Below are 22,909 nucleotides of genomic sequence, written 5' to 3'. Positions count from 1 at the left end.
ATATTCAGAAACGAAGATGGAGGACCTCCTTTTGAAAGGGACTTATTCATTGTAAACCAGATCCCAATAATCCGAATCCCAATAATAACTCAAATGAAACAAATCAGTATCCTGTTTCCTATATTAGATGCACTGGTATATCCTATTCGTTTCCCACATGGTGAAAAAGGCTGGGGAATGGATATTGCATTAAGACTCAGAGATGACAATGTAATAGACAATAATACTAGATTCATTGGATGATGCCAAAAAGGAAAAATTTCCCATCAAATTTCTCAAAAGTGTTATTCCTTTGGGAATCCCATGTCATAAATTAGAATTGAAAGTAGGTGCAATCATCATGCTACTGAGAAATCTTAATAGTAAATGGGGTTTTTATAATGGTACTAAATTTATTATCAAAAGATTGTGACCTAACATAATTGAAGCTGAAGTATTAACAAAATCTGCGGAGTAGAGGTTGTTCTGATTCCAAGAATTGATTTGTCCCCGTCTGACACTGGCCTCAGTGTTAGAATAAGTTTAATCAATTTATCAGTCATTGTTTTTATCAATGTTGTTTTTATATCATGTTTTTGTTCTTTTTATATCACATCTTTGTTGTTCTTATATCATGTTGTTATTGTTTATTTTTTAATCATTTATATATTATTTTCACATACATTTTACTGATTTTCTTTCATCTCTGACACTTCTATCATAGAGAAAGGGTGAATAACAATATTAAAATATTTCTTCTAATTAATTTCCTTTCAATGTGCACGAATCCCTGCACTGGGCCACTAGTTATAACAATAAGGTTCCCTATACAAAGAGTAATTCAGACTTACTAGTATGTTCTTAAGTATAAAATTGCAATGAAAAAAATAATTCATTCTGAAGAAGTTTTATATGATACATTTATGGTGAGTATCAAACATGACCAATAAAAATGATACCTGATTTGCATAGTAGATAATGTGGAAAACTGGAACCTGGAAAGGATCATGAGTAATATGAGATCATCTGACCAGTAAGTAACGACATGGGAACTGCTAGATCCCTGATAGCATGGAGGCACCTACCTGGCAGTGCCCGGCACACAGCACGTGCTCAGAAGGTGTTCTTTCCCCTTCCAACATTCTGACTTGCTTTTTTATCCCACAATAAAAGTGTTTCTTAAAACTCAACTCTGGTAAATTTGAATATAACACAAGTGAGTTTCAAGAAGTTGGATGTTTGGAGTTTATTTGGAGGATATCTTTTTCATAAAACAAAAATGAATCAACTCACTGTTGCTCTTGTGTTTTTAGTCAAAGTTTGTAATACTACATTTCCCCACAGTGGCACACCATATATAATGTGTTTGGCATAGTGCCGAACAAAGTTTAAACACGAATAATGGCAGGTTTATTATTATTATTATTATTATTATTATTATTATTATGCTTGTAATCCTCATTGCAAGTACAGTTTATACACATTTGCAATAGAGCTTTAAAGGGCATTAAAAGAACTAAAAGCTTTATGAATCTTCTTTGCCAGCTTTTGGTCCCGTCTACCATATCTTATTTCCAAACTAGTAAAGGCACTTCAACTTGAGTTCTTAAGATGCCTTTGTTCTGGAATGGGTGATCTCTCCCCTTATGAGTAGGGTAGCTTGGCGCTTGGCCAGTTTCTGAGCATTCAATCCTGACTACACAATTTGAGATTTAAAACCTCTGGGCATCTTTCCCCAAAGGAGCAAGGACAAATCTTCTGTACAAATTCACAGGACTTTATTTCTGGACAAGTTTCACAAGGAGTGGGAAGCCAACAAGTACATCAAATCCTATTAGCAGGGTCCCAGATAGTCTGCTGAGCTGCTGCTTCATAATCTATCAGTAGTGGGTTGAATAGTCCCAAAGATCTCAGGCCCTAGGATCTGCAGATATTACCTTATTTGGAAAAGAGTCTTTTGAAGGTGTGATAAAATTAAGGACTTTGAGGGGAGGCTATCCTGCATTATCCAGGTGGGCCCTAAATGTCACCATGTGTAGCCATCCTCATAAGAGAGGGACAGAGGGACATTTGCACACAGAAGAAGAGAAGGGAGCAATGTGGTCATGTGGTTAGAAGTTGGAGATTGGGATGGTGCAGCCACAAGTCGAGGAATGTGGGCAGCCACTGGAGGAAGAGGCAACAACAGACTCTCTACTACAGCTTCTGGAGAGAGGATGGTCCTGCCCACAGTGAAACTGTGAGGAAATACATTTCTGTTATTTTAAGCCACTGAGCTTATGGTAATTTGTTAGAGCGGTCGTTGGAAGCTACTATATAATGTTAGTACATTACCATAATGAAACCTTACGTGCTATGGTCCTCATAAAAATGACAATACAGTTATGTTCATCATTTTTCAGACTTTGAAAGGTGATTAAATCTCCATAGTATAGACTCACTTTTCCAGCAGCACATTCAGTCCCATCAAGTGGGGGTCCCTTTTTAGTCTTACAGAAGTAGGGGTTATCAGGATGGCTACACCACAGCTGTTTACATGGGTCAAAGGTTCGGAACTGAAAGAGAGAGAATCAAAATCACAATGAAATACAGATAGCAGGACATGCACCAACAACATCTTCTGTTTTAATTTCAAGTCAATAGCCTAAGTTGTGGCATGTTGAGAAAAAAATAATGCCTAAGAATTCTAAGCTGAGAATATTTTTATTCTGCTTTTCTAAAATAACAGTGATAAACAATTTATCTGAGAGTCTCTAGTTGACTCAGTATTTCTACATGCCAACCCTATCTTCTGGTTTTCAAGTAGACAATATTAGAATTTAAAATAGTAATTATTAGGAAAATTTTAAATATAAAAACTTATTATAATGGTTTTCTAGCTTTTAAGCTATCAAAACAGCTTCTCAATACCCCTAAGTATGAAGTAAGTCAGATATAAATAATAAAAATGTCCATTATAATGAGCTGACTAAAAGCAGAAAATATTTGTCAAATTTTCTATGTAAGATAACATATTCCAGGTGTAACAAACTATTACAATACATTCATGCAGTTTATAAAATACATTCCATGTATTTGAGTCTCATGACAATCCATGGCTGAGAAATATGGGTTACAAGATAAGGCTATAGCTATGGTTACAAGTGAAACAGTAACATAGCCCAACTGGAGTCTTAGTTTTCTCAATCTTAAGACTGTTTTTTATTTTCCCAAAACACCACCTTATAGTATCTAAATGTATGCGTCAGCATACATATTTGTGTGTGCTCTTTACTTATCTGTTCTCCTTCTAACTATAAACACCTTACCATTCTTCAGATAGATTTTTAAAAAAAATATCAAACACCAATTTATTCATATATAATTGCCTACACCACCAATTATATCGGTCAGAGCTTTTTCTTGATTAGTACTCATTTTGGACCTGGGTTTTTTTTCTAATCCTTATTACTTAATGCGGAAACTATACATTCCCACCATATTGAGCCTAACCTTTAGAATTTTCAGGTCAAAACATTAATGCAGATGATTAGGAGCTGGCAATGTATAGTTTATAGAGAGTCCAATGGCTGTCGCTATCAGCATATGGAAGATTTGAAACATCAGGTCAACTTCTTTCAGTACCATTAAATACGTGTGTTTTCTTTCTTTGTTTGTTTGTTTGCTATAACACATAAAGCTTGCTCCAACATATGGAAAAGCAATTTTTATAATGAACTACTACACCTCAACATGGAAATTTAAAGACATATACCTCTAATCTGAATAGCTACATGGAAGACTGGCTCTACTGGATTCCACTGAGCATTGACTAGTATGTGCCTGCCATTGTGCCATGCACTTTAGTTATATTATGAAATTGAATCCTGACAATTCTATGAGATGAATACTATGATTATCCATATTTTACACATGAGGAAACTAAATAGAGATTAAAGAAGGTGCTCAAAATCGTACATCTAGTGTCAGATCCAGGCCCTCTTGACTCATCAGTCTGACTATGAAGAACGTAGTCCTGACCTCCACGCTCTACCACGTGATTCTCGCAGAATAAACTAGTATTGCCCTTCTCTGTGCTCACAGCTACATGGAATCCTGGCCAACAAGCTAATGGAAAGCAACCTACCTAAGGCTTAAATGTCATCTCTGAAGGTTACAAAACCCAAGGGCGCAACAGAGCAGAGCATAAAGTTTGGAGCTGGACAACCTTGGTTTCAATATCCAGCTCCCCTGTTTACCAGATGTGCGATTTAAGCAAGTTGCTTATACTCTGTAAATCTTGGCTTTTTCATCTGTAAAATATAATTATACCAACTTCCAGCTAGTCTGTCACAAGTATTAATAAGACAGTATATTTAAAGTACTCAGCTTTAATATGTAGTGACATGGCAAACACAAAATCCTTGGAAGAAATTCTCATGCTCACACCAGTGAGTCTGTAAAGCTCAACAAACAGGAGCTACACAAAATAGAATTCAAGATGCAAGATCTAAATTGACTGAGAGAAACATACCGCAGTGCACATTTTATAACCAACCCCAAAGTCAAAACGACATTGCTCATCCATAGAGTAATTGATTCCAGGAAGTTCTGGGAGTTTGGGCCAATCATGTTCGAATGGGTCATCAAGGAGACAGTCATAGGAACTGTAGGAAGGGAAACATCGCATGTAGTTAAATGTTCATTCTTTTATCTTGTCCTAATGAAAAAAACTATCCATAGGTTACATACTCTGGAATTTCATTAGAACAGAGCAAGGCCACAAAAGCTTATCTTTAAAGGTTTTTGGTTTTAGTTCCGTTCATAAACAAGACCCTTCACCCTTATTCATCCCAGGAAAAGGAGTCAAACACGACTTAGGGATGCAGCATAACCGCGACAGCCTTTTTCGTGTCCTGGAGCTCCTGCAGAGTGTGGCAGAGCAGATTCTGACACCTTTGCTACAGGATGTAGGTGGTATTATGAAGGCATCACAGGACCATCTCCTCCTCATCCTCCTCCTCATCCTCAACTCAAATCTAACCATTTGTCAAAGATTCCATAAAGAATTTACTAAAAACAAAAATCATAGTTAAATATCACTTAAATTCTGGGCTTATGGCTTAAAATATCGTGATCATATTATGGGATCATTGTGCCAACAGCCCTGAGTCATAAGAAAATGTTTACTGTCAACAACAGTTTTCATTCACTGGGAGTTTTATTATGAAGAAGATCCTAAGAGTCAGTTTCCCGTCTGTATTTCTGCTACAATATAAATGCTCTCAGGACTTGCAGAAAGGGACGCACTGGATGTATCTTTTCAATTCTTGGCCACTGCACCGGGACCAGTGGTAACGATGAAACGCCGCTTGCACCAACGGAGCCATGACGCTTCCCATTGCAGTCTCATCGCCGCACCTATTGCCTTGTCCATCATGCTCCATTCCCAGCCTAGAACACAAAGCGAGATCTTGTTGGTAAGAATCACAGGGGCCAGGGCTTCTGCTTATTTTCTGTTTTAAAAATAAATACAGTAGGTCCTCAATTATATCATTCTGTGTGATGTCCTTTCCTTATAATGTTGATGAGATGCCGAAGAAACGTAACTCTGGATTGTGTCAATTGGCCTATGGTAAAACTGGTTTCATTATGAGTCATTCTGCTTAAAGTTGCAGAATCTATCGACGATGTTAACTGAGGGCTTACTGTATAGGGAAATATGTATTTTTTAAGTGAACATGGCTATTGTGGAGGAGTCACAGGCATTGTGGAATAGAGAACTGGACAGAAATGCCTTTCTAATTTTACAGCTATGAAAAGTGCAAGGGTGTCTGCAGCTAGAGTTGCTCATTTGGTTTCAGTGCATGACCTCTTCAGTGTTTCAGCTCCTCACACTTGGCAAGGGACGGGAGTTGCATGCTGGCATGCCCTCTGCCCACAGTGCGAACAATGCTGAGAAAAGCAGGCAAGAAAAGACCTTTTCTGGCTTTCTAGCTGTCAACAGTGACTTACACATGGCCGGTTTCATGGGCCACTACAAAAGCAGATGAAAAACCATCCTCATGATTCAGGGTACAGCTTCTCACTGGATGACACATGCCTGTGACTGGAGCATATCCTGTAGAGAATAACAATTACTTTTATTTTCATTTTATGAGAAAACCCATTAAGAATTACTACTGGACCTTTGCCTAGAAAAAAATATAAAAAAGCTTTTTAGGAAACAGAGGCAGTATTATTTCCCCACTAGCATTGTGCCACGTTCTCTTGGGAAAGCGACAGGTAATGGTCTTTGAAAAGATTCACTGGGTCTGCATTTTCTCCTTTTCTAAGGGAAGGAACTGCCTGGGATTACCATTCTGTTCTGCCCACCAACTAAGTGTTGTCTTTCTGTTTTAGTGAATGGTCCTTCATATCATGGTACCAATGAAGGGAGCCAGAAATTCCATCAACATTGAAAAGAAAACCGTCGGTCTTCTTTTTCCAAAGCCTACCCCAGAATTTATTAGCTCAATGTAAGCTGACTTCGGGATAGAGCTCTCTGGCAGCAGTCACTTCTCATGGCATCTCTTTTCCCTTTCCAACGCTTAGTGGAGATCACACTGCATTTTACAGCCTCTCCTCCATACCTCAAATGCACAATCATTATGTTAAAGGCAAGTATAATTTATTATGGAACCTAAGTGGCATTTAATATGGTGAATTCCACAGGAGTCACTGGAAGCAATAGAAAGAAAATGTATGCTTGGCTGATGCATGGTGGAAAGTAGATGGAGGGAGAGAGATAAAATGAACATTTGAACAGACTCCCTGATTTAAGATTACTTTGGAAAAGTCATGCCCTTGAGTTTTTCTTCTACATCTGAATGGAAATACCTTGCATTCCAGCAGGTCCAAAGTCTTGCCTGGTTAAGAAAATTGCATGATCATGGTGTTCAGAGTGGTTGGGATCCGATTTTTGTTGTTGGCAAGCCCAGCGACACACATTCTCCAAGCTTCTGGATGGATTTCCCCTTTCTATGAGGCTGATGGACTGAGAGGGAATAATATGTTGAAGACATACATAACATTTGCCCAAAGGCTTCTTTTAATAACTTCAGCTGAAGTTAACATTTGGGATTACAGCATTTAAATAAATGTTCGATAATATTATTTGGGAGCTATTTAGATACCTACTTTAGTTTGGGAATTTTAAATGCCCATGAAGGAGCTCTTTACGATAACCAATATTACCTGTGTGAAAGGTGACTGACGCATATATGGCAATATGCGATGCTGAGATTTGCTATTGTGAGGCAACTCAATGTTAGTCATGGGGTTAAGACCTCTAGTAATCTAAATATTTCCTAATTCAGCTTAGATTTTTAGTTTCACAGGTATTAAGAATAAAAATAGAGGAAAGATTCTGGCATGAGACTTTTATCCAGAGCTGTTAAAGTGAAAGATCTTTAGTTAAGATTTTTGGGGGGGCTCCAGAATTAATCAACATATGGGGAGAATATAAGTTCTTCAATGAGCTGGCAAAGCTGGTTAAATCTTAGTTAATGGGGAGTGGTCAAATTCTATAAACCTCACACTGTGAAAAACAACTCTCCTTTTTAAGCTCACAGCAATAAAGAGAGGTAGGGGTGTAGACTTATCTTGTAGTTCCAATAGATGGATTGGAGTTCCTTGGAATGTTGCTACTGTCACATTATGGTCAGGAGTTAAAAGTTCAGGGGGAAAGGGACCATCCTTCAAGAACCAGGAGCCACACTTCCCAGAGTAGCTCTGCTGGAATGAGAAATTGAACTTGCAACCCCAAATTAATTAGTCCCTGCTTGGCTCACAGGCTGAGAGTTTTATTATATTTCAGCAAATGTTATTATCAGTGTTTACATTCTTTACAAAATTAGCTTGGTTTGTTACATGCTGATCGCAAACTTCTCCAAGAAAATAATGTAACAACCAATGAAGGCTGTTAACATCTCCTACTGGAGTTGACTTGGATTCAGTGTCATCAATGCAAAGTCCGTCAGGTTTATGGGATAAACGAAAGATCAATGACACCCTCTTATTGGAAAACGATAAGTGGGTGTTAAATACATGATGAAATGCAAGCACGTGGATTTTTTTCTATTTGCTAACTACATAATTTCATTAGTATTTCATAATCAGAAGAATTTAATTATGGGAGGGGGATATAATTTTAAACATCAAGAAAATTGCCAAGTTATCACTTTCCCTATATTTTCTCCCCAAAGGAAGAAACCATTTCATCCTTTGCATTATTTCCAAGAACAGGGACACATCTAGTGCCATCTTAAAGTCAACTATAGTTAGTTACATCCCATGAAATGCCTACTATGTGCATTTTGATCTAACTTTTAATTTTCAAAAGGACTAAAGCTCTTTTAAATTAAAATATTCACTATGTGCTTTACTTTTTTTAAAACAAATCATGTGAGGAAATGATCTTGGTCATTTTTCTTCACTGATATATCTGAAGCACCTAGAAAGCATCTGACACTCAATATATGTTTTGAAAGAAAAAGATGAATCATAAATTTTATAATAATGATAAGACTAAGATATTCTCTTTCCTCACAATGGTATCCATTTTTTTCATCCATATTGTTATGCTTGATGTCAGGATAACTATCTACTACTCTATTACAGAGGTAAACCAAGGGAATGGTACCAGCACACAAATCATTCATTATCTGCTCAAATTTGGAGATCTCTACTCACTGTGGCTGTTTTTCTTCATCAGTTCAGCACAACTGAGGTTTGCATGAGACTTATCTATGCCATCTGTTGGCTGTAGCTTCAACAACTTAATCTTCTATTTGCTAACCCCGTCCTTAACGTTATCGTCCACATATTTTAAGACAGCTTACCTTTGCATAACCCAGCATGATCATGCGCACCAGGACCACATTTATATGTACTCCGAGGGACTCATCATGGTAAATTTCATTCACCTAGAAACAAAGCAGATAATTACCAAAAGAAAGGGAACACAGAGGACTTTGTCAAATGTGTAATAATTAAGGGATCAGCCATGTAATTACAAGTACTGAAGTCAAATCACTTTTTTAAAAATGTACTAGTTTAAACTGAACTCTGAGATGAGATCACTTTTAGCTTTGGAATAATTGCTAGTATGTGAATTACTGAGTTTGCACACTCTGAAATATCATGAACATAGAGAATATGCTTTAAAAGGGCCTCATTAAACTACTGTAGTTAGTCAACATGTGCTATAATCCACATATAACATTTACCAAAAGCAACCACTAGAGGGTGACTCTGGTGAAGCCTCTGTGAGCTGTGGCAGCTGGGGTGGTGTGTCTGGTTGAGAGAGCCCATGGAAGTAGAGCCAGTGTTCAGGGATGGGAGCCTCTCAATGCCCCTCCCCCAGAGGAATGCGGCAACTAGGCAATGATTATTTAGAAGTCCAACAGAATAGAAGTTCTTCCATATTTGAATTACTAATGTGATTGTGTGAGTGCATATCGGATGAGTGCACGTCAGGCCTGGATAGAGCTCAGAAAGGAAAATTGAGTACCTGCTTTTATTTACTATTTAAAGTTACATTGAAATTTCTAAAAGTGATTGGGTGTACTGTAAAATCATAGATATTAGGATTTAAGCAACTTCAGAAGTCATAGTCCAAGATAACTTTATTTTTATTTTTTAATTTTTTTAATATATATATTTTATTGATTTTTTACAGAGAGGAAGGGAGAGGGATAGAGAGTTAGAAACATCGATGAGAGAGAAACATCGATCAGCTGCCTCCTGCAAACCCCCTACTGGGGATGTGCCCACAATCAAGGTACATGCCCTTGACGGGAATCGAACCTGGGACCCTTCAGTCCGCAGGCCGACGCTCTATCCACTGAGCCAAATGGGCCAGGGCCCAAGATAATTTTATACAAATGAGGAAGATGAAGCCTGTAGATATTAACTGACATACAAAAACACACGGAAAGTTATTGGCAGATATGAATCCAAAGTGGACTGTCTCTGTATTTTCTGTGGAATCTAGTGCAAATTAGTGTGATGAGGAACACTTCATAAGTTCAGAGATGCCAGCAGGAATGGGAAAAGGTGAGGCTATCCAACTAGATTACAAAGTTAGCTGTAATAACTAAAAGGGGGATGGAAAACCAACTGCAGTTCCACTTGAGATCCAGGAGGTTTGGACAGTAAGCATGGAAAATTAAAAACCTACAGAGAAAAAAATAGGTTACAAATTTTAAAAATCTCACAGAAAGAGGTTTTAAAAAGAAATATAACTCAAAAATGGTAGAACGTTCTAAAAAAAAAAGAAACTCATGAATCATAAAATTGTGAAATGCCACAGTCACCAAGATATAGATCAAGAAATCTCAAATGAAATGTTTCAAGAATCAAATGGGACTGCATAGAACACCTTAAAAAACCAAAGCCTTCAATGTGAACTAAAAGCATACTTACTGAATGTGTACCTGGGGGGGAAAAAAGAGAATGCCTAAAACAGAGGAAAAAGATCTCACAAAGCTAGTATATACTAACGATGACAAAATGTAGTTTAACAACAACAACAAAAAGATATAGAGTCCTTTTTAGTGGAAGAATGCATGCATATATGCACATTCATTTACAAACACACACACAAACATAGAATGGTAAGACCAGATTTAATACCTGTTCAAGATAAGCCATGGAGTGAAAAAGAAAACCTGCTATCAGGTGTGCATGTAGGTAGCTCATCCCCAAGCTGTCCTACTAAAGGCCAGAGAACCCTTGAAGTACTGAGCTCCTTTTGTCTGTGTTGTTATACAAGAGGTAGTGACAACCAACAAATGTACCTGAAGAAGAGCAAAGAGCAAGAAACCTGGAGAATGGTCACATAAAGAATGGCTGGGGAGACATAGTGGCTAAGAGCCTGACGCCAAACACTAACGGTCTCAGTTGACATCGTGGTTCAACCCCTCATTGCTTGTGTTCTTCAACTTTCTGAGCTTTGATCAAAAGGACACCAGCAGGGGCAAGACCTGGGGTGGGGCGGGAGGTGGGCAAAGTGGGAGACATTTGTAATACTGTCAACAACAAAAATAAAACATAAACTTAAAAAGGACACAAGAACACTATCTCACAGTGTTAGGCAAAAATGAAAATATTTGACTCATGCAAACAAATTGCTCAAAGAAATTTCAGTGAGAGGAAGAGAGCGACATTCAAGTATAGGAAGAAGAAAAGAAAACCCTAGAGAAGACTTAATAGCAGCCATATGGAAAAGGGGTCCAATATATCCTGTATATCTATAAAATAAATAGGAAAAAACCCCATGAGTTAACACTATTACAGGGTAGATTTGAGGTAAATATAAGGAAAAACTGAATGCTGGACAAAATGCTGGTTTCTTAAGACCTTTTTTGGTCATGGGCAGATTCTCTCATCTCGCTCCACACCTCCTACTGCCTAATTGAAAACCAAATGTCCCCTCTTCTTCTGGATTAATTACCTAATAAGGAAGTTCTAATGTTATAGGCCAACAAAATCCATCGCAAGACTCTCAGATATTTCCAGAGACTTTCTGTAAGGCATGTTTTGAATTAGCAACATAGCCTCACTCAACACGTACTTAGCTCCTTGTAACTTTCAATGTAAAAAACGAAAAGGTTGAAAGCAATGTTAGAAAAAAAAGAAAGCAATGTTAGTAAATACATTATAAAATATGCATTACCAGTACTTTTTAAAGTGTGAACAAAAATTGGAGAACACAAATGAAAATTAAAGAAAAGTAGCTAGGTTTAAACAAATGAATCAATTTCTGGAGCAGAGGTGATGGAAGGGAGGGAGGAACTTACAGCCATTGCAGAATAGCAGTGACAACCGCACTTTTAAATGTTACAGGAAAAATCTATACCAGAAAATCCTAGGATCATACAATTAACAAACGTTGGTAATAATGGCAAGCAACTTGTGAAAGATGAGTTAGTATGATGTGCATCTATTCCCCCCTAAATTAGTAGATCCTTTGTATTTGGTGAATTTTAAAATCAGTACAGTGCCAAGAAACTATAATGGACAAAATTCATGTTGTCAATGGCAATATTACACAAATATATTTCATGGAAATATTACATTTATGTAACATAAAATGATGGAATAAAGGGACACTTTTAAAAATTTACCATTCACCAAAAGAAAAATGTTATTTAACAAGAGTCAATGTTTTGTTTTGTTTATTTATAAGTCACACTAAGCTAATTAGGTAATAGGGTTCTGATAGAACCAAAATTAGTTATGGAGTATTCTGAGTCAGCACACATTCATGAAACGGTCACAGGGTAGACCTAAACTGGATGGGTGGCATATAGGCAGTATATGTATACATAGAAGAAAGTATTCTTTCCGTGTGGCAAATCAACAACTAGTAGGTGTCTGCATTGTACAAAGTACTGGATACCACTCAATATTGTGCCTTTCCAGGTTTAAAAAGTTGCTGCTTCCTGTACCTTATTTACTTTTAAAGTGAACTTAATAATTTGACTGCTTTTCATCTTTCCAAGCCTTACCAGTAATAGGATGCAATGTTTTTATACTCTGAGACATAGTGGATATGATAAGAGTTGGAGAAATAATTAGCACTTTGGATTAGCTATTCAAAGGCCTGTGATTTGGTCCCAGCTATGCCACTGATAAATTGAGTAACCTCAGTTAGTCATTTAACCTCTCTGATCCTCTCTTTTCTAGTTGGCAAATTATAATTGAACTTGCTCTGCCTACATTACACAGTTGTTTCAATCAAGAAAAATGCCACACAACTGCCCTCCGCATAATATAAAGTACTTTAGCACTCCTCCACCTATCCTTGCAAAAAGCTTTAAAGGTTTGTGGACGTATTTTCATAATCTACCCGAAAAGAGCTAGAAAAACAACCACCCCCATCTTAGTTTTCCCTGAAAGAGATGTGAAGACTCATACTTTCAATGTGTTTAATTGAATGAAAGATATAGTTTAACTTATCAAAAAACAAACAAAAACTGACACTAATTTTTTTCCATCTAAATGTTGCACAAAAGTTCTCTCCAGCAGATGGCAGTATGTACATTTTAGAGGGGGTAAAGGAGGCCACTTAATACACCTGAATGTACTTACATACCAGTGGGTGTGTCTGCCTTTTCCTATATTTACAAATAAATAAAATAACTTCTTTCTTAAAATTAAATAAGTATTTAAAAATATTCTAACCCAAGGAAAACATTGAATTTTGAGTACTTTACTCATTTGGCTCTTGAAAGCAAAGAAAAACGATTTAAGACATCTTTATTTAGATTGTTTTTCAGTGTCATCTGATTAAAACATTTTAAGAGGCATAAAAAAATTCCTCTGACTTGGCTATAAATTAATCACAAATTTTAACAATCAATAAATTATATACAGAAAAATTAAAAGTATATCATGCTGAATTAACCATTTAAATGAAATAAAATAAATCTTGTTTAGAAAGCATTACAACTCTTATAATGAAAAGGAAATAAATTTTTTCCCTAAGTAACAACAACAGCAACAACAAACAAAACAACAGCTACTAGTAATATTACAGAGTTTTCCAGGTTCTACACACTTTCCAGGTTCTAAATACTTATATTAATTCAAGTAATCTTTGCAATGACTTTGGAGATATCCCCATTTAAAATCTAAAGAAATTGAGCATCCCTCCTCCCCACAAAAAGGGAGGAAATTGAGGCCCAGAGAACTTCAGCAACTTGCCCAAGGTCACAGTTAGTAGACAGAGCAAAGGATGAACACCTAGGCAGTCTGACTCCACAGTCAGTAGCTGTCAGCATAATGCTACACTTCCACAGACCTGCAGACCACAGTACGTCACTACGCACCAAAGATCTGGTTTTAGAATAATCAATACTGATTTGCTACCCCTGAGTTTAAGAAACTAATGAGGAATCATATTGATAAAAGGAACTTAAAGATTTCACTTCCTTTTCATAACCTTCCCTAATGTAAATGTAAAGGAAATGAGAAATTGGATTCAATTTATTATAAGAATTTCTTGATTATCAATACAATGGTATTCAAAAAATATCAGGAAAGTAATAAAGAGGAGCTAGAGCACATCACTGGGAAAACCAAGAAAGAGTAGAAAAGATAGGGCTGAAAGTTATAAGCAGTATGTTGGGTTGTAAGAAAGCATTGGGCATAAACATCCTCTATAATGCAAATCAAAGTCTGTCTATGAAAAATTGAATATCCTTTTGTCATGTGAGCCAATCTATTGGAGTATGGGTAGACTCATTGTGAGGTGTTCAGTGTTGAACCCAGAGTCTATTAAATTACCTGAAAGAAGGGGTAAACAAGACATTAATTCAACTTTCAGATGACCTTAAATTGGAAGGGGTTACCAATGATGTGAGGAGAGAAAACAGGTAAAATCAAATCAAGTATTCCTTTCCTTGAAAAGAAAATGCCTTCCAGGTTTGTTCCCAGACGGGACAATTTCTCCCAGGACATTTCCCTGGCAGGACAATCTGACCTGCTTTGTCTGACTAGCTGATGAACAGCTTTGTCTAGCTTCACCAAAACAACATTCATTTTTCTTGCAGATGAGTGGATTAGGTCTTGAGAGGCAGTATAGATTAGTGGTTAAGATCATGGGCACTCCAGCCATATTGCCTGGGTTTGATCTTAGCTGTGTGACTTTGGGCATGTTACTTGCTTCTGTGCCTCAGTTTTCCCATCTTTAAAATGGGATAATTATAGTACTATCCTTATAAGATTATTGAGAAGAATAAATGAACTCATATATGTATAGCACTTAATGGTGCCTGGCCCTTGCAAATACAAAAACAAAAACTGTTAGCCACTATTAGTATTCTTATTCACACAGAAACAAATAAATGGTGTGTGTGTGTGTGTGTGTGTGTGTGTGTGTGTGTGTGTGTGTGTTATATATAATTTTTTAAAGAAAAAGGCTTGGTTAATTGAAGGCAAACAAGTAATAAGATAGCCTAGGTGATTTTGGCTGTAAAAATAAAAGAATTCTGAAATGGACTGGGGGAAAATATAACTCTCTCCACAACCATCTCTTGTGGAGCTAAAAGTTTCAAACATACTTACTTCGGCTCTCAGCCCCTTAGTCTCTAGTCCTTTTACTCAAAGTAGGTTTCCCACCTTCCCAACTCTTCTTCCCTCACCCCCAATCTCAGACTAATTTTTAAGAACAATCTAATCAAATATTTACTGAACAGGTTCCACATAGGCAATTGTTCTAAGGATGGGGAATGGAACAGTCTATGAGTTTGAGTCTGTTTTATTCTGACTATTCTGTAATAGGAAAAATAGGCTCTGAGCATGGGAAAAAAATAAATACAAAAAGGCATGCAGTCAAAAAATGATAGAAAAGGGTGCTATAAAGAAAATAAATCTGAGTGATGAGATAAAGGACGAGAGGTTGAGGCAGAAGGGACCTGAGTCTGGGCAGTTAAAGCAGGGAGACCTGTGGACAGGAAAGAGATGGTCTGTGCCTATTTGAGAATGAGCAACTGAGGCAAAGGGAAGAGCAAGTGCACATTCTCAGCCTACTCAGAACGCGCAGAACCCTGCGGAGACCTCCTGATCACGGCTTTAGAGACTAAGACCCATGGAAGTTCTGTGATGTTTCCCAAATAATTAGCACAGCCCAAATCCCAATAAATCCACACGATGCCACTCCCTGCTCTTGACCGCTCCATGCTATCTTTCTCGTTGTGTCACAGTGAAAATGCTAAGTCTCTACCTTCTTCTAAGGCTTCTTCCAACTTCCCTAAAGACATTTGCTCTAAAAGCTGAACTCTGCTTCCCTTATTCAATCTCTCCCTTTCTTGGTGTTCCTTCTCTTCTCTTATTAATATTCTCACTTTTCCTCCACCATAAAAATTAACCACATACACTGTTTTGCAGTATTTAGTACTGTTTACCACTATGTCCTTCAATGATATTACTGGGTTTATTTTTATTTACTTTTTTTTTTTTAGCAATATTAGCTAACCATTTTCTGCCTGGTCCACATATGTTAGTGTCTCATTGTCTCTGATTCTCTTCTCTTCTCGCATATTCCCCCTACAGTGTTTCATCCACTGCTGTTTCTTCAACCACTACCTATAGGCTGATGAGTTCCAAATGCTTCTATATCTAAGTATCATGCTCCGGAGCCATCTGTTCAACTCTCGTAACATCTATTTGGAAGTAGACCTAAATATCTCAAAGTGTACTTGCCTTCTCCCTAAAATCTAGTCTTTTCTAAATATTCTATCACATTTAAAGACTAAATCACCCCTGACTTCTTCCTCTTTTTCAGGTAGTGCGTTGATGTATTTATTACTAAGCCCCGTGGACATCTCTTAAGCCTACCCTTTCTGTCTACCTCCACACCCAGCAGCTTAGGGTCCACCCAAATCAGTTGGACCACTGCAAGCACCTGTGAAAACGTTTGCAACTGTCCACATTTGGGTAGTTCGGGCCCATTTCAGCGGTTTTCCAGAAGGGCAGATTATAATGGTTAGGTGATTGTTTTCAAAAGTCTGTCCTTTAAACCCCCCCACACCACCACCACCCATTCATGCTCTCATCCCCCTGTTGTCCATGTCCATTGGTTTGGCTTATGGGGTTTAATGGAGGGGATGAGGACACATTTGTAATACCTTAACTAATAAAGAATTTTTAAAAAAGTCTGTCCTTTTATATTAATTACTAGAGGCCCGGTGCACAAAAATTTGTGCACTGGGGGGGGGGGAGGGGAGGGCCCTCAGCCCGGCCTGTGCCCTCTCGCAGTCTGGGACCCCTCAGGAGATAATGATCCGCTGGCTTAGGCCTGCTCCCGGGTGGCAGAGGGCAGGCCCAATCCCTAGGTGCAGCCCCTGGTCGGGCTCAGAGCAGGGCTGATTGGGGAGTTGGGGCGCGCCCCCTGTCATGCACAGAGCAGGGCGGATTGGGAGGTTGCGATGCCACCCTCAGTCATGCTCAGGGTAGGGCTGATTGGGGGGTTGGGGCACCGCCCCCTATCACACTCAAGGCAGGGTCGATGGGGGGGTTGGGGCGCTGCCCTCTGTCACGCACAGAGCAGGGCCCATCAGGGGGGTTGGGGCTCCATACCCTGTCACCCACAGAGCAGGGCCAATCAGGGGGTTGGGCGCTGCCCCCTGTCATGCACAGAGCAGGGCCCATCAGGGGGTTGGGGAGCTCCCTCCTGTCATGCACAGAGCAGGGCTGATCAGGGGGTTGAGGAGCTCCCACCATCACGCACAGAACAGGGCCAATAGGGGAGTTAGGGCACCGCCCTCTATCACCCACAGAGCAGGGCCGATCAGGGGGTTGGGGCGCTGCCACTGTCACACTCAGGGCAGGGCCGATGGGGAGGTTATGGCTCTACCCTGTCACACACAGAGCAGGGCCCGTGGGGGAGGGGGGGTTGGGGCGCCGCCCTCTATCACCCACAGAGCAGGGCCGATCAGGGGGTTGGGGCACCGCCACTGTCACACTCAAGGCAGGGCCGATGGGGAGGTTATGACTCTACCCTGTCACACACAGAGCAGGGCCTGTGGTGGTGGTGGTGGGGGGGGGGGTTGGGGCGCCGCACCCTGTCACACACAGAGCCCCAGGGCGATCAGGGGGTTTAGGCGCTGCCCCCTGTCACGCTGATCCGGTGCCAGGAGGCCTCGCAGCTCCGCTGATCCCGGTGCCGGGAGGCATATTACCCTTTTACTATATAGGATAGAGGCCTGGGGGCCGGCTGGTCTGCCCTGAAGGGTGTCCTGGATCAGGGTGAGGGTCCCCACTGGGGTGCCTGGCCAGCCTGGATGAGGGGATGATGGCTGTTTGCAGCTGGTCACACACCCTTCAGGGTGGGGGTCCCCACTGGGGTGCCTGGCCAGTCTGGGTGAGGGGCTGAGGGCTGCTTTCAGGCTGGCGGTTGTTGATTGAAGCTCCCAACCGCTCCTTTTTTTTATTTTATTCTGGGCCAGCTTTAGCTCTGGCTCTAGCTCTGAGAGCAGGTATCTGGTTTGTTTCGGTTCTATAATTGAAACAATGTATAACTCCAGCTCTGAGATCCCGGCCTATATTTGTTAGAATGTTTCAAACTGCCAGCTCAGAGGCCGGCAAGGCAGACGGGGAACGTTGGAGTCTGCAGTCACTGAAGCAAGCAAGCCTCATGTTTGCTTCCAGCTGCCTGGCTGCCGGCCACCATCTTGGCTGACAGTTAATTTGCATAAGGATATGCTGATTAGCCAATGGGAAGGGTAGCGGTCGTACGCCAATTACCATGTTTCTCTTTTATTAGTGTAGATGCCTTTATGTCTTTTAAGCATCAAGGGTGCTTTGGGTGGACCAAGCATAGGCAATTCAGCCACAAGGCCTTACGTACTCTTTGGGCTTTTGGAACAGTGGAGACATATCCAAAGCTCAGGGAGAGCCAATTCCCTTTTTTACAAGAATGAGAAAAACGATTTCCTTAGCAAGCTAGAAAGCTTTCCTGTACTTTAGGACCCTGGGAGAAATAAAGGATGAAATAAATTTGGGAAGGATAAGTTCAGTCTGATTACTTGTAGCATAAAAAAGGAAAAGCGGGTGAATGTCAGGCAAGGAAGTTGGGGCTGCAGAATCAAAGGGGACTGAGGAAACTGAGATGCTCCAGTAAAAATCAAAGAGCCCTCTGAGGCAGCGCACGGCCTGCTATGCTAACGTAACCTGTGATGTGGGGACTCGCTCTAGAAAGACGGGTCCAGGATTTTCCAGGGAAAGTGTGCATGTTTGTAGAAAGGGTGGCTGAACTGACTTGTGCTTCTAACTCCAACCTGCCTCTGTGACCTGGGCTGCTCAGTCCACACTGGGGAAATGAAGAGAGCTTGCTGAGGCAGGGAGGGGTATTGTAAACCACAGGGAGTTCGGAGCCAGACAGAATGTGGTCTCTCTCCTAATTCTGGCACATAAATTCTATGTGTCTATGCTCATAGCACGGTGTCTAACAGAGTTTCTTCCTCCAAATCACTCGAATGCATCCAGAACTCTCTTTCTAAAACACAGACTGGTCATGTGGCTAATCTTCTTCAAAACACTTTCTGACTCTTCCTTAGCAGAGTGCAATTCAAACTCCTTAGGGTGGCACATGTTTTTCTAAAGGTAGCCCCAGCTGCTCTGTCCAGCCTCATCTCCACCATCTTCCCTAAATATAAATAACCTTCAATTTCACCTACCGACCAAATTCTAGTGGGTCCAAAAACGACCACTTGTAGTATCTTTTTATAATCTATTCCCCATCTTCCAAGACTCCTTTTTCTAGCAGGAAAATGACAATTCACCCCCTATAGTTCAACTCAAATGACATACCCTCTGTGAAGACTTCCTCTGCCTCTGGCATTATTTGCCAAACCCTGTCCCCTCCTTTTCAGTTCACGTTTACTTTGTGGCTGAATCTTTTGAAGAAACTATTACATTTTATTATTATTTGCTAATTTGTTTACTTCACCTGCTAGAATTAGCTCTTTGTAGAAAGGCACTAAATACTGAATTATTAATTTTGGCCTCTCCAGAGTCTTATAAGCCAGGTGAATAAATGACAACAGGAAAGTATGAATTCAAATGTAAGAAATGACTGAACAATAATGACCCCAAAGAGAAAATTGCTACATAATTTGCTTTGGTTGCCTAAACACATCTACTTCCTTGATCACTCTTCCTTGCAGTCACACTCATCATTTTCAGAAACATTAGTTAGGAAAGTGTTCAGATGTAATCGTCGCTAAGTAACCAGTAACCACACATATTTACTAACTCTTGAATAAGTCAACTGATGCTTGGTTATTGCCAGAGTACTTCTGCGTAGTTTTAAAAAAAATATTAGGCAGTAAAGCCTGTCATGTCCAGATAACACAACTATGCTATTATTATTAGTTCATTACCCATCTTAAGCAGCCAATTTCAATATAAAAAAGAACTAATGAATTATCTCCTAATTATTAATGAGTACTTAGAAGTACAAGATAGTTTTTCATAGTAGGAAGTATTCTTTTCAATTCATTGTTTTCTTTCCACTTGGTAAATCCGGAGATTAAGGCATAGACTCAGTTATCTGCAGGGCACTGGAAATTTTAATAGGCGCAATAGACCCAGATCACTTCATAGATCTTAGCAAAGTACAAGGATACCTGCCACAGACAGGAAGTGCTGGTGGCAGAGACCATCTGGCACATTCAAAGAAAACAACCCACCCACTTACCCACAAAATCTGCTTCATCACCCTGTTAAAATTTTAAACGGGATTGCTTGCTGATTTGATACAGTCACGCATGTAACTGAATTCTCATTTCTATGAATTGAGTGGTATTCTCATAAGACACAGTGAAAGGAAAGACATTTGAGTTTTATTTGGCAAGGGGTATACAAGAGGCAGTAAAGCTTCAGGAGGAAGAGCACTAGGCTCTGAAGGCACAGAGATGTGGGCTCAAGTCTTGGCTGAGCCACCTATTAGCTGTCTGCCTCTGGGAAGGCTGCCTAACTTCTCTAAATCTCAATCTCCTCATTTATAAACTGGGACCCAAAATGAACATATGCCAGGGTTGAGGATTATTGCATAATTCATGTAAGTATTAGCACAGGACCAGGCAGAGAGCAACGGCTAAATGCTAGGGGGTGGTAGTTCAAGCCTTCATCCTTAACAACATTAAATAATTCTTTGAACCTCGAACTGAAACTAGGTGATTTTTAACACCTTCAAATATTTTAATACTAATCTTCATTCCATACTGTCCTTCTTGTTGTTGCTGTCATAGATCACTCCATCCATGTAAATAACACCGTCTTCCATCAGTGTTCAAGCCAGACAAGTGTAAATCATGGTGGATTCCTCCCTTTCCCTCAGCCCCCTGCCTGATCTGCTGGGAAATTCTATTGATTCTACACAAATACTCCCTTGCTGTTGCAATCACCACTGTCCAATACACCATCGTCTCTTCCCTACACACCTACAGTTAACCTTCTGCTGGCTTGTCTGAACCTCTCCAGTCCATTCTTCTCAACACACCAAGAGGCCTCCAATGGCTTTCCCTTAATTCACATAAAAATGAATTCAAACTCCTATGACCTGACACCCCCCCTCCCCCCCGCCACCACCACCAGGTTAAGGGGCTGTCAGGCTTTGGCAATATAAAGTTTGTAGTATTCCCTATATGATTAATAAATCCTTAGTGGGGAGATACTTTGAGGCTATGTAAATATCCTATTTCACATTATATTTTCACCCACTAATTTATCATTCATTGATATTTAACTGCAACAGCTATTGCTTTAGTTCTTGCCAATTAGCAATTTCCTAAAGTATATCATTCCTGCTACATTTATTTACTGAAATTCTGATGTAAGGAAGAATTGTCCCCTGTTTACTTACATACTCCATTATTCATTTGTCTCAGTAGTAACTCACAAATATTTCTTTTACTGCATGTATCATAATCCTTTATAATCATTTTATTTTTGCTCATAATATCTCAGATTTGGCTATTGGGAGCTACTTTAAGTTGGCTGTACATCTGGGTTCTAAACCTGGATGAGTGTCAGATGGACTGTGAATTTCTGAAATGCATGCATACTCATCTTAGTGTTTTGGAGCTAACAGTCCATAATAGGACAAGTGGGTCTCAGGGAGGAGAGGAAGGGATTCCGTCTATCATGCTGTCTATCATGCTTAAAGCTTTCTGCCTGTCCTACAGGGGAAACCTGAAATTGTCTAGTTGAAGAGGGATGGGGGTTGTAGACTGTGTTATCCAGCACTACTGCATTTTAAAGTGGATAATTCATAATTCTGTGTAGAGCTATCCTTGAGTTGTAAGATGTTTAGCAGCTACCCTGACCTCTCCCACAGTAACACCTCCTCCTAGTTGTGAAAACCAAAAATATTTCCAAACACTGCCAAATGTTCTGGCAGGGGAAGGGTGAAGGTTGGGGGTGCAGGGACTGGGACAAGATACCCTCAGTTGATAATCACTGGTTGCAATCAGGAAAATCTTTCTGCCTACACACTTAAGTCATGTGCAATTCAGCTCTCATCAATAAGAAGACCATTTAGTCTCCATTAGTCTGTTCACCATGTCCATCTTTTAGTTGGTTATGAACTTGGGAAGAGAAGGGAAAGAGCATTCTTATCGCCTCAAAACTCCTACCAACATGAATTACTTCAATGCAATGAAACAATGTTTTTAAAAAATCATTTTCTTGTGTTCAGTTCCCTTCTTTGATGCTCTATTAAGTTTAGAATAATTTCTGTGTGTTGTTTTTTTTTTTTTGAGACAGAGACTCAATCTATTATCTAAACTTTCTAATAAACTTAAAAAATGAAAGTTCTTTTGATGGTTATAAAACCTAAAATGAAGCATTTTGTTTATTCTCTGACACCTAAACTAACTGTCTGATAAATATACTATATCCACTTCTACTTTCTTGTCAATAGATTCTACCTAGAAAACCTTTACATATTTATGTGCCCTTCAAAAAAAAACAATAACAACAACGCAAAATAAAGAAACAAGAGGTAAACAAATCCCTAAAGACCCAGCTTATCTCCATATTTTCTGATGAATTAAATGATCAATGAACATCTTGTTAAAACTTTACATTTTATAAATACACAATCTACATCCCAGGAAAGAAGTCCCAGAGCCAACCAGTGAATAGAGCTCAAACAAAAGCCTCTGCCTCCTAAGTCCCAGCTGTATTCTCAGCACTTTACAACTTCGATGACCACTGTCATAGCTCCCTTCCCTAAAGTCTTATAGAACTTATAATGTAGCACCTGCAATAAACACCTTATGAATAGATGCCTTTTATTGTTCAAACTTTAAAATTTCCCTTACATTTCTTTTTTCTCCTCAACTAAATGAGAAGTTCTGTGAGGACAAAGGACCACATCGAATATCTGCTGCATTAC

At 39.4% G+C, this 22,909-nt stretch overlaps 1 protein-coding gene across 1 annotated transcript in view; it reads right to left on the bottom strand.

The window, feature by feature from the left end:
• ADAMTS3 (ADAM metallopeptidase with thrombospondin type 1 motif 3) overlaps nucleotides 1-22,909 on the bottom strand; it is a 249,541-nt gene that overhangs the window by 28,679 nt on the left and 197,953 nt on the right. The window contains exons 6-11 of the mRNA XM_023758660.1: nucleotides 8,841-8,924; nucleotides 6,838-6,994; nucleotides 5,974-6,079; nucleotides 5,269-5,412; nucleotides 4,493-4,625; nucleotides 2,421-2,534 (exon numbers count right to left, since the gene is read on the bottom strand). Of these exons, the coding sequence (XP_023614428.1) occupies nucleotides 2,421-2,534; nucleotides 4,493-4,625; nucleotides 5,269-5,412; nucleotides 5,974-6,079; nucleotides 6,838-6,994; nucleotides 8,841-8,924 (738 nt within the window). The remainder of the gene's footprint in view (nucleotides 1-2,420; nucleotides 2,535-4,492; nucleotides 4,626-5,268; nucleotides 5,413-5,973; nucleotides 6,080-6,837; nucleotides 6,995-8,840; nucleotides 8,925-22,909) is intronic.

The sequence above is a fragment of the Myotis lucifugus genome, unplaced genomic scaffold (assembly GCF_000147115.1).
Source record: "Myotis lucifugus unplaced genomic scaffold, Myoluc2.0 scaffold_136, whole genome shotgun sequence".
NCBI lineage: Eukaryota > Metazoa > Chordata > Mammalia > Chiroptera > Vespertilionidae > Myotis > Myotis lucifugus.
This window is presented reverse-complemented; position numbering and strand designations above follow the sequence as displayed.